Source organism: Cherax quadricarinatus, chromosome 15 (genome assembly GCF_038502225.1).
Source record: "Cherax quadricarinatus isolate ZL_2023a chromosome 15, ASM3850222v1, whole genome shotgun sequence".
Lineage (NCBI taxonomy): Eukaryota > Metazoa > Arthropoda > Malacostraca > Decapoda > Parastacidae > Cherax > Cherax quadricarinatus.
In genome coordinates, this window is record NC_091306.1 from 900,848 (window position 1) to 916,733 (window position 15,886).

The window sequence follows — 15,886 nt, forward strand, 5'->3', positions numbered from 1 at the left end:
TATATTATATATATATATATATATATATATATATATATATATATATATATATATATATATATATATATATATATATATATAACTTTCTCTCTCTTCCACCTTCTCCTCCTGAGTAATGTTGACTCATCTGGTGCGTCTGAGAGCAGGAACAATGAAGGCCAGACGGAACTGTTGTATAATATTTGCGGTAATTTCACCCTTGAGTGAGCGTCTTTCTTAGAAAATGACACACACTGAGTCACCCATTTTGAATGGCACCTCTACTGTCACCCTTAGCGTCATATATGCTGTCACTTGAGAGAATACTGACTTCAGAGAATCATTCAGAGAGACTCGCCCTTAGAGAGAGAGAGAGAATCATCCCGAGAGTGAATCACTCAATGCATCACCCCAGGAAAGACAATCGCCTTGAGAGAATCATCCTGAGCAGGTCCCCTTGAGAAAGAATCACTCCGAGAGAGTGAATCTTCTCGAGGATCTCCACGAGGGAGAGAAGTACCCTGAGAGATAACCACCTTGAAAGGGGGAAAAAATGAACTCGCTAGAGAATTCTAGGTCATCATAATTTTAGAGAAAGAAGACCCAGCCTTTCGTAACTATTCGAGTTTGCAGACCCAGCATTGAGCCCCAACTGGTAAGCCACATACAGAAACTCATTAAAATCCGAACGTTTTCAACCAGACAAGTCCCAGAGCCGAGAGGAATGCATTATGGAGATAGTTTGAAGGAACTGAACCTGACAACTTTGACAGAGAGGAAGATTACAAGAGACATGATTATGACTACAAAATACTCAGTGGATTTCATAGGGCAGGTAAAGAGTTAATTACGAGGCTCTAAGACATAAAAAAATAATGGAAGCTATGGACAGGTGAGGCATGAAAAGCTTAACAAATCTTTATTTTATGTCGGTACTGTGGAAAAAAATAAGTTGGATAGTGAAGTGGTGGAGGCCAATGCAGTAACACAGCTTCAAGAATATGTATGACATGGTCCAAAATGCCAGAAAAGCCTAATAATACTGTTCGGTATAGTTAAAGAGATGAGACCCACGCAAATATAATTTGGTGAGTGAAGAGACAGAATCACACAGTAACTGAAAAACAGACGGAAGTCTTGGGTATGAATTTAGTAAAGGTGTTTGGCAGCTGTGCCTTTGGAGTAACATCTCGTAAACTGGATTTTAGAATAATCACAAGTCAAGAAGAGAGCTGTTTATTACAATATCACGAACGGATCACAGACATACCTGTGACCAGTATCCAGGGTGTCTCTACCCTTGCCTTAGGTCAGAGTTCCTTCTTGTTCTCCCTGATCAGACTTTTACTGCCAAGTATCCCTTATTGCTCCTCTTGTCACCTGTTGTTTATAAGTGGGAGAAAATCAAACAAATTTCAGACCTGAGTGGAAACATTCGTCAGTTATGGATAAAAACATGAACGGCAACTTCGTTGATCTTTCGCAAACAATGCAAATATTTGGATGAAAGATTCCCGAGTGGAAAATACTCAAAATCTACAGATATTAACAAAATATTTCATTGGGCAACGGAAAACATGATATTCAATGATAAATAAATTCAGACTATTTCCATTCAGGAAAAAACTGTTTTCCCGACACGGTGTTGGTCACTGTGTTATCAAGTTATGCAGTCTCACCTGCATTAAAAGGTTTTGTTATACAGAGGGAACAAATGACCTGAAGAGGATCATCAATATCTTCACATCTCTTGTTTGGGAGGTTCTAGTTACCTGTCCTACCATTTTCCTTGCGTCTGGGATAACAGTGTTGTGATCCTTGAATGTGAGATCTTAAATTATCACTCATAAGTTTCTCACAATAAAATTTCGCTCTATTGAGTGATTCGAATTTGTTTCACTCTCCATTCGAATTTTTATTTCCTCTGATTCTCCAAAGGGGAGTTGATGAAATTTGTCTTCTTTGAAGATCATAATGAGGATATTGTCAAACATTCCAGTAAGGGTTCATTAGCTACGGGAACTTCTAAGATTTCCTTCAGCATACCTGGATAACCTATCCCATATACAGGAGAAAGGAAAATTTTATGAAGATGTGTGCATCTTCCCAGACCTGAGAGCATGAGAAATTATACTCGGGAGACAGAGGAAAGAAAACGAGAGAGAGAGGAAAAGAAATATCCATGTCAATATATATATATATATATATATATATATATATATATATATATATATATATATATATATATATATATATATATATATATATATATATAATGTATGTATGTACAATGTATGTAGAAGTCTCATAGTGAAGCAGAATGATCCCCAATCCTGCGTGATGAAATATGATAAGGTAGCACCAGCAGCACATTGCGGATGTATCCAATTTTATTTAAGACAGTCATAATGGCCTACTGGGAAGCTTGTACTTAATCAGCTTGAAGATTCGTTGTGTCATGAGTGGAAGTCACTCAGACACAGATTCTAGCCTCGTCCGCAGAAGATGATACGGAGCTATTGCCTGCGTCTCTGTCTATATGGGATATGAAGTGATGTCTTCTCACTTCTGGCAAAACAGCCACTGAATGAATGGTTTACCTGGAGTTTACCTGGAGAGGGTTTTGGGGGTCAACGCCCCCGTGGTCCGGTCTGAGACCAGGCCTCATGGTGGATCAAGGTCTGATCAACCAGGCTGTTACTGCTTGCCGCACGCAAGCTGACGTACGAACCACAACCCGGTTGGTCAGGTACTGACTTTAGGTGCCTGTCCAGTGCCTTCTTGAAGACAGCCAAGGGTCTATTGGTAATTCCCCTTATGTATGCTGGAAGGCTATTGAACAGTCTTGGTGGTGAAGGTTTTCTCTTTTTGGGATCACGCTACCTCGGTGGGAGACAAACGCCGTGTTAAACGTATCTTTATTATTATTGATTATTATTATTATTATTATTATTATTATTATTATTATTATTATTATATTAAGACAACTTCCATAGATACAATTACAGTACATTTAGCATTCGAGGCTCTTGATTCGCAATTTTAAAAAAGGCTGGAGCATAATCGTCTCTATTGGTGCTGCTTGATCAACCATTTTGTGATGGAATGTAAACATCAACACCCAACTGAGTAGGCAGTTACCAGAGAAACCTGACATCGAACCGAGGAGAAAAACTGGAAAGTAGTCACAGGTAAATGCAAAGTGAAAGGGGAGATAGATAGATAGATAGAGAGAGAGAGAGAGAGAGAGAGAGAGAGAGAGAGAGAGAGAGAGAGAGAGAGAGAGAGAGAGAGAGAGGCAGACAGGACAAAACTGTTAGGGAGTCATCCTACCAATTCGACAGTGACCCAAAGAGTGTGGAGGGTTGGAGAGAGAGGATGTGGGGTGTGAGGGAGAAGTAAAATGCGGGGTGAGAGGAGGGAGGAGGGAGATAGGATGTGGGGCGAATGTAGACGTTGAGGATGTGGGGGAGAATGCTGGAACTGTGGAAGAAAAATTAAGGGAACTTAGGTAGGGTACGAACGCGGAAAACAAGGTAAATAAAAGAGATATTATAAACATGAAACGTGAGAACAGAGGCGATAGAAGTGATGAAGAAAGGCGGAGGGGCAATTGGAGAGGGAATAGAGACATCAAAGCGGAATAAAGGGTGATGGTAGGGGGTGTGGGGAGAGTAGGGATGCATGGGAGGCCAGGGGAAAAGGAGGGTCAGGGTGTGGAGGGGAGGAGGGGGGATGCTAATGGTCATCAACAAAGTGATCCGTCCGTTACCTTCACCAGCTGTCTCCTGTTGTTTCTGTTGCTGCTGTTCATTGCTGTTTCTGTTTGTTGTCGGCTGCTTTTACTATTGTTGCTGTCGGCTGCTCATGCTGTTGCCTTTGTTGGCTGCTCTTGCTGCTGTTTTTGTCGGCTGTTATTGCTAATGTTAATGTATCCTTCCGCAGCTTGTTACTCATATTGTCACAAATTTTAGTCACTGCTTCGGTTGCTTCTTTATCATGTTATGCTCTTCTCTGTGTATCTAATTTCCGTTTCCTTTAATTCCTTTGCGTCATTATCTCAGTCTTTTCCTCCCAGTTTGCGGAAATTCATATTTTTTTTCAAGACTGATGGACTGATGACATCGACTCAAGGCTGAGGGACTGATTACCTCAAACTGCTTCTGATCTTAAACATTCTTCTTTGTATAGGAGTGATGAAGCCACTGTGTGGCGGAACGTTTCATCAATAAAGAGGCTGTGATGGCTATGCAAGCCTGCTGCCCGCTAGCACCAACAGCCTAATTCATAGAGGGACTCGATGAAAATACATTACGCCTTCAAGAGAGAGCTGGACAGATACCTAAAGTCGGTGCCGGATCAGCCGGGCTGTGGCTCGTACGTCGGACTGCGTGCGGCCAGCAGTAACAGCCTAGTTGATCAGGCCCTGATCCATCGGGAGGCCTGGTCATGGACCGGGCCGCGGGGGCGTTGATCCCCGGAATAACCTCCAGGTAACCTCCAGGTAAGATAATGTACAACTCACCGAAATCATGGTCCTCAAACAGATTAAAACCAGTGAAAAGCAGGGGTGTAGTGAGCACAGTAAGGAAACACTGTATCAACATTCGTGGTCTCAGATTTTTCAGCATCTTACCAGAAGATTTCAGAAACACTGCCGGGACAAGTATAAAAGTCTTCAAGAGGAAATTGGACAAGTATCTTCACCAGGTGCCAAATCAACCAGGCTGTGATGGATATGTGGGGCTGCAGGCCACCAACAGCAACAACCTGGTTGATCACAAACACCAGACGAGTAGAAAAAGGCAAAGGTATATCAAAGATAATTGGAGACAGGAATAAATAAATGTAAGACCCATAATATGCTACTAACGTCTAAGAAAATAAAGAAATAACAGATTTAAAATAAACAGATTAAGATTTAGAAAGTGTACACGAAGACACTGTTAATAATGACAGAATTACCGACAAAATATTAAGTGAATGGACACCGATGCAACTCATGTGACATTTTATCGTGGCAACGTTTCGCTCTCCAGGAGCATTGTCAAGCTTGACAAATGACCTGGAAAGCGATACGTTGCCACAATAAAATGTCACAATAATTGCATCTGTGTCCATCTAACTTACATGAAAATAATTGGTCTGGTATTATTATTATTATAATCAAAAAGAAGCGCTAAGCCACAAGGGCTATACAGCGCTGTATTGGTCTGGTAGAGTCATGGAATATTTAAAGCATTTAAGACAATGTAAGATACAGTGGTGGAAATTGTTGGGTTGATGAACTTGACTAGCATGAGTCAGTAGACCTACTGTAGTGCTATTCTACTTTTATCCTCTTACCTGGAGGTTACCTGGAGGTTATTCCGGGGATCAACGCCCCCGCGGCCCGGTCCATGACCAGGCCTCCCGATGGATCAGGGCCTGATCAACTAGGCTGTTACTGCTGGCCGCACGCAGTCCAAAGTACGAGCCACAGCCCGGCTGATCCTGCACTGACTTTAGGTATCTGTCCAGCTCTCTCTTGAAGGCAGCCAGGGGTTTATTGGCAATTCCCCTAATGCTTGATGGGAGGCTGTTGAACAGTTTTGGGCCCCGGACACTTATGGTGTTTTCTCTTAGTGTGCCAATGGCGCCCCTACTTTTTATTGGCGGCATTTTGCATCGCCTGCCCAGTCTTTTACTTTCGTAGGGAGTGATTTCTGTGTGCAGATTTGAGACCATTCCTTCCAAGATTTTCCAAGTGTAGATTATGATATATCTCTCCCTCCTGCGTTCCAACGAGTACAAGTCATGTGCTTCCAAGCGTTCCCAGTAGTTAAGGTGCTTGACAGAACTTATACGTGCAGTAAAGGATCTCTGTACACTCTCTAGATCTGCGATTTCACCTGCTTTGAATGGAGATGTTAATGTACAGCAGTATTCCAGCCTAGAGAGAACAAGTGATTTGAAAAGGATCATCATGGGCTTGGCATCTCTCGTTTTGAAAGTTATCATTATCCATCCTATCATTTTCTTTGCACGTGCGATCGTGGCACTGTTGTGATCCTTGAAAGTGAGATCCTCAGACATTACTACTCCCAGGTCCCTTACATTATTTTTCCGCTCTATTGTATGGCCGGAGTCAGTAGTATACTCTGTTCTAGTTACTATCTCCTCCAGTTTTCCATAACGGAGTAGTTGGAATTTGTCCTCATTGAACATCATATTGTTTACCGTTGCCCACTGGAAAACTTGGCATACAGTATATTATCTCTTATGAGATAATGTACTGTATGCTATGTCTATCTAAACCTTTTAAACGACAAATCAAAATTATTTCACCATCTGCAGATTGCCACTGATTCAAAAGCTTTGCTTAATGGGTGAATGTAGACAACGTTAGTAGTGTGGGTGAATGTAGACAGAGTTGGCAGTGAAGGTGAATGTAGTCAAAGTTAGCAGTGTGGGTGAATGCATGTTGGCTATGTTCATGAAGAATAAATAGCGAGATAATTAGTTTACTTTGTACTGAACAGAGATTCAGTAGTTATTAAGAAGTTTTAAAAAACGTTTTAGAGAAAATACAAGTAATGAAAGAAATAATGAAATCAGGTTGAAAAAATCTTTCAAAATACTACTGAAATCGAGAAGACATTCCATCAAAGGATTACGAGACGTAAACATTGACAAAAGGTCATGAAGGAGAATTATACATACGGAATAGTTTAGAACTGTCTTTGCACAACCTTGCGAGTGAGAATCATGTGTGAATCCGAGGCTCACTGCCTGGCAGTGTCTGGAGGCTCACCTGGCGTCGAAAGACTCAACGTCCCTAGCCCTGGGGAGGAAGAGGCGGCCTCCGAAAACCCTATAGATTCCCTGGTCACCAGAGACTCTCAAGACGGAAGCCAACATGATCCCGCGACGGAGAAGGTACCTTCGGATGTTTTTAGCGAATCGGATGTAAACTCTAGACTTGATGTTGGTTCTGGTGAGGCGAAAGATCCTTTGGGGCTCACTACAAGTACCTCCAAGGAGTCTTTATCCAGGGAGTCTGACGAGATAGAAGGGGTTGATCCCTTCAGCGACAAGCCGAACAAACTCAACGACAGAAGAGGATCCAAAACCGTAAACTTTAAAGAACCCGAAGTAGAGGAATCCCCGATGCAAAATGGGTCTTTCTCAGCTTCTTCCAAGGGAGGCATCTTCCTGGAGGAGGAGGACGCCAAGACTGAGAAACACATCAACAAACAGTGGACGCTCGGAGAGGGCAACCCTGTTTATCGTCTGTCCTTGAAACTTTCTCCAAACCTGTTCAACATGACGGTAAGTGAATTTATATTAGTATTGTGCAAGAGAATTTAATTTAAATTTAATTATGACGGTAAGTGAATTTATGCTGTTATTGTGCAAGACAATTTTATTTTACTCTAATTAACTTTTGTTCATAGCTTCAGTTTCATGAAAGCCTCATCCGTGTGACGTAGGTCGGTGTATCAAATATTTCTGTTTTGGATTATGTCTTTCTTCACGCTTATTCTTGTTTACATTTACATTACCTAAATGTAAATGGGTAATAAATCAAAATGTTTCTCTTCAGATTTTGTGATAATTTTTATTAATCATATGTATTATAACTGGTAATGTAGTTCTCAATTGCAGGAGGCAAAGAGAACGTGATCATCACTTTTGGTGAGGAAATGAGAACTGTGAAGTGATATATGTAAATCATGTATAATGTAGTGGTGCTTCAGATTAGTAAAAAATGTTCCATGCACTTTTTCTTCCTGGTATAAATACTTTAGTTTCTGTTCTGTATCTATTTCCAGGCGTAGATTTGTTTCCGTTTGTTGTGATTACCTGGAGGTTATTCCGGGGATCAACGCCCCCGCGGTCCGGTCCATGACCAGGCCTCCCGATGGATCAGGGCCTGATCAACTAGGCTGTTACTGCTGGCCGCACGCAGTCCAACGTACGAGCCACAGCCCGGCTGATCCGGCACTGACTTTAGGTATCTGTCCAGCTCTCTCTTGAAGGCAGCCAGGGGTTTATTGGCAATTCCCCTAATGCTTGATGGGAGGCTGTTGAACAGTTTTGGGCCCCGGACACTTATGGTGTTTTCTCTTAGTGTACCAATGGCGCCCCTACTTTTTATTGGGGGCATTTTGCATCGCCTGCCCAGTCTTTTACTTTCGTAGGGAGTGATTTCTGTGTGCAGATTTGGGACCATTCCTTCCAAGATTTTCCAAGTGTAGATTATGATATATCTCTCCCTCCTGCGTTCCAACGAGTACAAGTCAAGTGCTTCCAAGCGTTCCCAGTAGTTAAGGTGCTTGACAGAACTTATACGTGCAGTAAAGGATCTCTGTACACTCTCTAGATCTGCGATTTCACCTGCTTTGAATGGAGATGTTAATGTACAGCAGTATTCCAGCCTAGAGAGAACAAGTGATTTGAAAAGGATCATCATGGGCTTGGCATCTCTCGTTTTGAAAGTTCTCATTATCCATCCTATCATTTTCCTTGCACGTGCGATCGTGGCACTGTTGTGATCCTTGAAAGTGAGATCCTCAGACATTACTACTCCCAGGTCCCTTACATTATATTTACTGTTTTTTCTCATGAAGCAATCTTCTTCTTTCTGTAAGGTTTTCTCCGCTCTTACTCTATGTATGATCTCTGCTTGAGCTTTCTTAATGGGACATGTTGTCGTCAGACCTTTGCATGCTTCTTCATTAAGCTTTTCCATGAACTAGTTTGGGTTTCGAGTGCTAAAGACGCTTTCAAGAATGAATTAAATGCCTCATGTTTATGCTGCCTCCCGTCAGATCACCGACTGTTGAGGTTGAACTTATTAATCATTCACGGGATGCATATAAAAATATGCCAACACTAAGAGCCTGATGGATCAGCCCACCGACTAGGAAGACTAGCCAGAGCTCAGGGCGCTGCGATTTCGCTTACTTAGAGAAAAGGCCTCTACCTTTATTGACAGCGAGGAAACGCTCATGGGAATATAGACTTGTATAGAATTTCCGAGCTTTCTCGTCCTCACAACCCTCTCCCAAAGAAGGCATCTCGTTAATAACATGATAAGTCAGGCTATCAGTGCCTGCAGCACACAACTCAACATAAACACCACAGGGACACCAGAATATCCTGAATGGTATTGGCTGCCATTCTGTAAGTCGGTTGTTAAACAGGACCTCACAGGTCACAGGAAAAAATCACTGAACAGTTGATTTGAAACAATAAATCTGACACTAACAAGCAGTCTAGTTTAGAAAGTTTCTCCAGATATGAGTTTCTGTAGAACAATACCCAGATCAAGTGTCACTGTTGTGAGATAACTCTAGGTAAAATGTCGGTGGCTGACCACGATACTTTTAGGAACTATGAGAAGAAGTATTGTATTTCACGAAGCACTAAACCCGTGCGGGTCATTCAGCGCTAGTTGTGAAGGTTAGATCCTTCGTCCGTTAAGCGTATCTGGTCAGGCTGTTGTTGATACCACCAACTACAGTAGAAAGACAAAAACATGAGGCGGAAAAACAACCTCCAGGAACAGCGCAGCCCGACACTATCATACGTGTTAGTGAACATTGTTCAGTTATATACCCTTGTTAGCGTTGTTAACGCATTATCGGAAGTGTCACTGTCATCACGTATACAACAGTGAATGCTGCCATACATTATATTATTAAAAAAGGGTCTAGATCCTTTGATATATACCTTTAATATACCTTTGATGAGTTCCGAGTTTTTCTACTCGCGGAGCCCGGCCATAGGCCAGGCTTGTCTGGTGCTTGCCTGGTCATCCAGGCTGTTGCTGCTGGTGGTCAGCTGTTTTACATATGCATCACAGCCTAGTTGATCTGGCACCTGGTACCAGTAGATATTAGAAATATCGTTGGAACAGTTATTGTAATCTTTAAGAGGAAACTCGATAAATACCTCCGCCAAGTGCTAGATCATCCAGACTGTGATGAATATGTGGGCCAGCGGGCCGTCAGCAGGAAAAGCCTGGATGACAAGGTAAACACCAGCCAAGCCTGAGCCCGGGCCAGGCTGCGAGAGTAGGAAAACTCTCGAAACTTGTCACAGGTATATCAGAGGTGTCCTCAAGCTACACGATGATGTATCTGAAGCCCTTGTTTACCTGGCTTGTTGACTCGCTCGAGATAACAGGTGATGATGGACGAAATGGTGACGCTCGAGTCCCTTGATTCTTCACTGCTCCGTGACATAATCCTTTCACGGAAGGACTTTGAGAAGTTGCTCTGTTTTTAAAACTTTTCTTGTTTGTCAGATCCTCTTCTTGCTTATAAAATGTACCTCTTGCTTATCAAACGCACCTAGCGTTTACCGAACCCTCTTCTAAATCAGTTTATGAACCTTCTTCATGTTTGTTCAACTCTCCTGTCTGCCAATGCCACCATTACGTTGTTAACCCAGACCATCACATACAACCTTGGCTTCACCAAACACACACACACACACACACACACACACACACACACACACACACACACACACACAAGCACAAGAGAAGATAGTCATACCTCCAACAGCACCAACAGGTGTTTCATTCTGGAAATGCTGTGCGTTTATGCTGACTTGCCATCATCATCAATCATGATTTCTCAGATTATCTACTGGGATCATAGCAAATTTAATAGATAAACTGACCGACAGGTATATATATATATATATATATATATATATATATATATATATATATATATATATATATATATATATATATATATATATATATATATATATTAAAAGACTATATAAAGGACTATATAAAAATAAGAGTGTAATAAATGTAAGTAAGGGCTTATAAGAGTTGCCTGTTGTCTGTGTGTTCAGGATTTAGAAAAACTCAGTAATCCTACCTGAGTGCAAAACGTTTTATAGGCTTCCGTTCCACTCCTCACACGAGAGTACGTTAGCATCTCCCTGGATGGATAAATGCAAAGTTCCAAGCCTTGGATAAGAATATAATCATGACGCTTATAAGCAAAATAATGCAGATCTTACTCTGAATTCCTAAAATATTTAGGAGTTCTGGTTAGCAGTAATTTAAAACCTACTGCTAGCCACTCAAACTCAGAATGAAAAGCTCGTTGTAAATAATATGGGAAATATAAACAGCATCATCACTTGAGCCGCCAGGTGTTGTAAGGGATTCCCTGCATGAGAAACTCCAGCTTGTGGGGGGTTAGGAGTATCAACCCAGGTGAGGGTGCCAGAGTCAAGATACAGGTGTGAAGCTCCAGGTGAAGGTGTCAGAATCTATTTGAAGGTGCCAAGCTCCAGGTGAAGGTGTCAGAATCTATTTGAAGGTGCCAAGCTCCAGGTGAAGTGGTCAGAGTCTAGGTGTAGGTGCCAAGTTCCAGGGGAAGGTGTCAGAGCTCTGATAAGGGTGCCAGAAAACAGGTGTGGGAGCCATACTCCAGGAAAGAGTGTGGAAGAGAGTTCCAGACTGTTGAGGTTAGTGCCAGGTTAGGGTGCCTGTTTACTGCATGTTAAGAATAACGAACAGAGACAGCTGGTTACGACAAGCACTGACAGCTATGAACGGAAGCTGGAACGAGCAGCTATGGACGCCCAGCTTGAGCATCTAGCAGGAGCAGCCCACTACAACACCTAACTAAGAACAGTCAGCTAGGACCCCAAGTACAGTTAGCTAGAAGCTGGGACAGTCAGCAAGAACAGGAATAAACAATCAATTAAAACATCCAAGAGCAGTCAGTTAATAGCAGTTAGCAACGACAGACAGCAACAACATCCTAGAACAGCCAACCTGGAGCAACTAGCAATGAGAATCAGTGAGAACAGCAAAGACCAGTTACCAGAACAGCCAAGGACGGTTAATAGAATATCCACGAACAGTCAATTAACATAGCAAGGACAGACAAGAAGAACATCCAAGAACAGTCAACTAGGAACAGCTAACAAGAACAGACCAAGAACGGTCAGCTAAGAATAGCTAGTAAAAACAGACAGCAAAAACAGCCAATACCCGTGACGGCAGTCCGGCCAGGTTGAACAGCTAGATGCTGTATAGCCCTTGTGGCTTAGCGCTTCTTTTTGAATATAATAATAATAATGAACAGCTAGATAAAACAGCTAACAAATATAGAAAACAGTAACAGCTAAGAAAAACAGATCTTATAGACCAGATAACAAGTAAAGCCAGCTAAAACTGCTGGTAACACACTTGAGCTCTGTCACAGTAGACGGGAAGTTACCTCATCCTGTCACGATTGTTGTTGATGGTGGTGGTGGTGGTGGTGGTGGTGGTGGTGGTGGTGGTGGTGGTGGTGGTGGTGGTGATAATGGCGGTGGTGATGGTGATAATGGAGGTGGTGGTAATGGTGATGCTGGTAGTGGGCCAGACTTATGGGCCCGGCCATGAGCCTGGACCGTGGCCGGGATCCGGGAGTAGAAAGACTCTCGAAACATATCAAAGGTGGTGATGGTAATAGTCACAGGTGTCATCCCACAGTCACTGAAAGCCACTATTATTGCTCAACTTAACAAAAGATGGCTGTAAGGCAACTGCACAAAAACTGTGGACCAATAGCCCGAACTTCACAGGAACTTCACATGACAACCAGTCACATGGGATCACAACAATTGTATAATCCAGGGCAGGTTGCTCCTGCCTTTCACAGTTGATATATTATTACGATGCGGTCCTGGATGCTCTAGAAGACAAGATAAAGCCTGATGAAATGTACACTGATTTTGCAAGAGCGGTCGACACGTGCGACCATGCATGCAAAAGGAAGAACTGGGAAAGTGGGCAAATTGATAAAATACTTCTTAACAAATAAAACCCAGAGAGGAGTAGTAGTAAACTGAGTAAAGTCGAAGTGGAAAGCTCTGTTCCCCAAGGAACGATACTCGCCCCACTTATGTTTGTCATTTTTAAATCCGACATTGACAAGGACATAAATTATAGTATCATAACATACTTTGCTGATGATATCTATGAGAGTCACCCGTAGAACACACTGTGAATCTTAAGGTAGGTATAAAGTTTTACAGTGGACCTCAGACAACATTATGTTGTTTAACGAGGACAAATTTCAGTTGTTCTGTTATACCTTTGATATATACCTTTGAAGAGTTTCAAGAGTATATCTACTCTCTGTTATGGAAGAATGGAGAAAATAAGACTAACGGAGTACAGAATAAACTCAGATCATTTAAAATATAGGAGTAACTATGTCGGAAGATCTCGCATTCAAGGATGTCAACAATGTTCTCATTGCTCTCACATGGAAAATGATTGGCTGGATAACTAGAACTTTTAAGACTTGTTCTCTCCAGGCTGGAATACTGCTGTATACTGACTGCCCCTTTCAAGGCAGGCAAGATTCCTGTGATGGAAAATACACAGAGAACTTTCATTGACTGTATACACTCAGTAAAGCATTTGAACTACTGGGCATGTTTAAAGTCCCTTCAGCTGTATGTCTTGGAACTTAGGCGAGAATGGCACATAATAATTTACACCTGAAAGAAAATATGGAGAGCCTGGTTCCAATCTTGAACACAAAAATCACTTCGAATGACAACAATTCACTTGTCTGACAATACAAAATACCTGCACTAAAAAAGAAGGGTCACAACGAGTACACTGAGAGGGAACTCGATGAGTGTCAGAGGTCCCTGAACTTATATATGCATTGAAGGTTCTCTGTATATTCTCTAGATCTGCGGTTTCACCTACCTTTAATGGAGTTGTTAGTGTACAGCAATATTCCAGTCAAGAGAGAACAAGTGATTTAAGAAGAATCATCCCTTTGTTTGAAAGCTCTCATTATCCATCCTATCATTTTCCTGGTAGATATTCTTTGTTGACAAAGAATGAAGCAAATCTGAACTTTCGTTAGATTCTTATTTCCCATTTCATTCCCCATTCCCAACATGGCTGGTTGATGGTTTCGTAGTCAACATATTCATGACTTTATTATATTCAAGTTATTTAAAAAAAATACAGTATGCTTTAATGACAAGCTGGGAAAGACATAAGCAATTATATCCTTTTTTTACAAGTGGGTAAAAACAATAAAAAGTGCAGAGTTCTTTAATCAGTGATACAAAAACTTAGCTAAGTAATAAAGTAACACAATGTTTCAATAAAGTAACACAATGTTTCAATAAAGTAACACAATGTGTCAATAAAGTAACACAATGTGTCAATAAAGTAACACAATGTGTCAATAAAGTAACACAATGTGTCAATAAAGTAACACAATGTGTCAATAAAGTAACACAATATGTCAATAAAGTAACACAATGTGTCAATAAAGTAACACAATGTGTCAATAAAGTAACACAATGTGTCAATAAAGTAACACAATGTGTCACTAAAAATTTGTTACATAAATGTCCAGCATTATGACTACAACGTTATTTTTTATATAATTGGAGATAGCAACATTTAAAATGCAAAAATGCCCATGACCAAACAATCTTATCAATATTCCAGAGTTGCACAGATAACATGATAGTCAACAAGAATATATTTCTGTAACCTGCCATTGAAAATCTTAAATAATTAAAGCAGGACCCGGAGTTAACCTGAAGATCTTACGTTTAGCAAACATGATATTTATGTCACAACTGCAAAGAACAAAATAACAAAAATAACAAAATAACTGACTTGATAACAAGAGCCTACAGATTAAGCTGAGTGGATAACAAGAACCTTCAGAATAAAATAACTGAGTGGATAACAAGAACCTTCAGAATAAAATAACTGACTGGATAACAAGAACCTTCAGAATAAAATAAGTGACTGGATAACAACCTTCAGAATAAAATAACTGACTGGATAACAAGAACCTTCAGAATAAAATAACTGACTGGATAACAAGAACCTTCAGAGTAAAATACGACGTTTTCAGCGTACTTAACCAGCATACCCTAACTGCATATTGTGGGTATGCTGAACCAGCATGCCACACAAGACTTCCCCAATAACATGCCCCACAAGCGTTCCTCACCAACATAGTCCGTCAACATACCCTACTGATATACCCCATCAACATAACACCCCTCTGTGCCAGCTCAGTTCTGACGAGGGTAATTAGCACTAATCAGTATTAATACTGACGCTAACAGGGGAAGGGGAACTAATTAGAGAGAGTCATTAGTGTCACCCTGAAGCTCCCGCCAGGTAATTACTGGCATGCCAGAACCTTATTATCCCTCCTTCTGGCCTCACAAACATCTCTCTCTCTCTCTCTCTCTCTCTCTCTCTCTCTCTCTCTCTCTCTCTCTCTCTCTCTCTCCCGTCCCTATAGCACATTTCTCTCTAGACATTCGCTAATTTCGTTATAATTATTAGTTGATTATCAAAGTTGTTGTGAGCAGCAGCAAGAGGATCATCATCTCCGCCAGGAAATGATAAGAACGCAAGATCATCCTCCAGAGATAAGAAAAGACAAGAAGTAATAACAATGACGTTAAGATTAAGATCTATGTGGTATGAGTCAGAATTCACTTTGCAGTTGCAATTAACTTGCAATAAGAACGAGGCGGACGATTCACTGTTGAGAAAATTTCATTTCAGCGACTTGTTCTGTCACCGTACTTCCCAGCGTCACGGTTGATTGTCGGATCAGTCAGGCTGTGGCTCTTGCAGTTTGCTCTTTGGATGTACGGCAGTCCAGCTGAATGGGGATTTACAGCATTTGTAAAGTTCCCTCTTGAAGGCGCCGGACAAGCACCTAAACTCAGCACTTGACCAGCCGGGCTGTGGTTCCTACGTAAGTTTGCGTGCGGCCAGCAGTAACAGTCTGGCTGATCAGACCCTGATCCACCACAAGGCTTGGTCTCAGATCGGGCCGCGGAGGTATACCTTCTCCAGGTATACTCCAGGTAAGGCAATAAGGAA

General features: G+C 41.5%; 1 protein-coding gene across 18 annotated transcripts in view; it reads left to right on the forward strand.

Moving 5' to 3' along the window:
* LOC128692119 (serine-rich adhesin for platelets) overlaps positions 1 to 15,886 on the forward strand; it is a 580,093-nt gene that overhangs the window by 476,478 nt on the left and 87,729 nt on the right. The window contains exon 1 of one of the 18 annotated variants that reach the window (XM_070085061.1): positions 6,156 to 7,290. The exons of 16 other annotated variants lie outside the window; for them this stretch is intronic. In XM_070085061.1, the coding sequence (XP_069941162.1) occupies positions 6,727 to 7,290 (564 nt within the window). In that variant the 5' untranslated portion in view covers positions 6,156 to 6,726. Of the gene's footprint in view, positions 1 to 6,155; positions 7,291 to 15,886 lie in introns of those variants that run through there. One more of the 18 variants, XM_070085075.1, reaches the window with a different exon arrangement.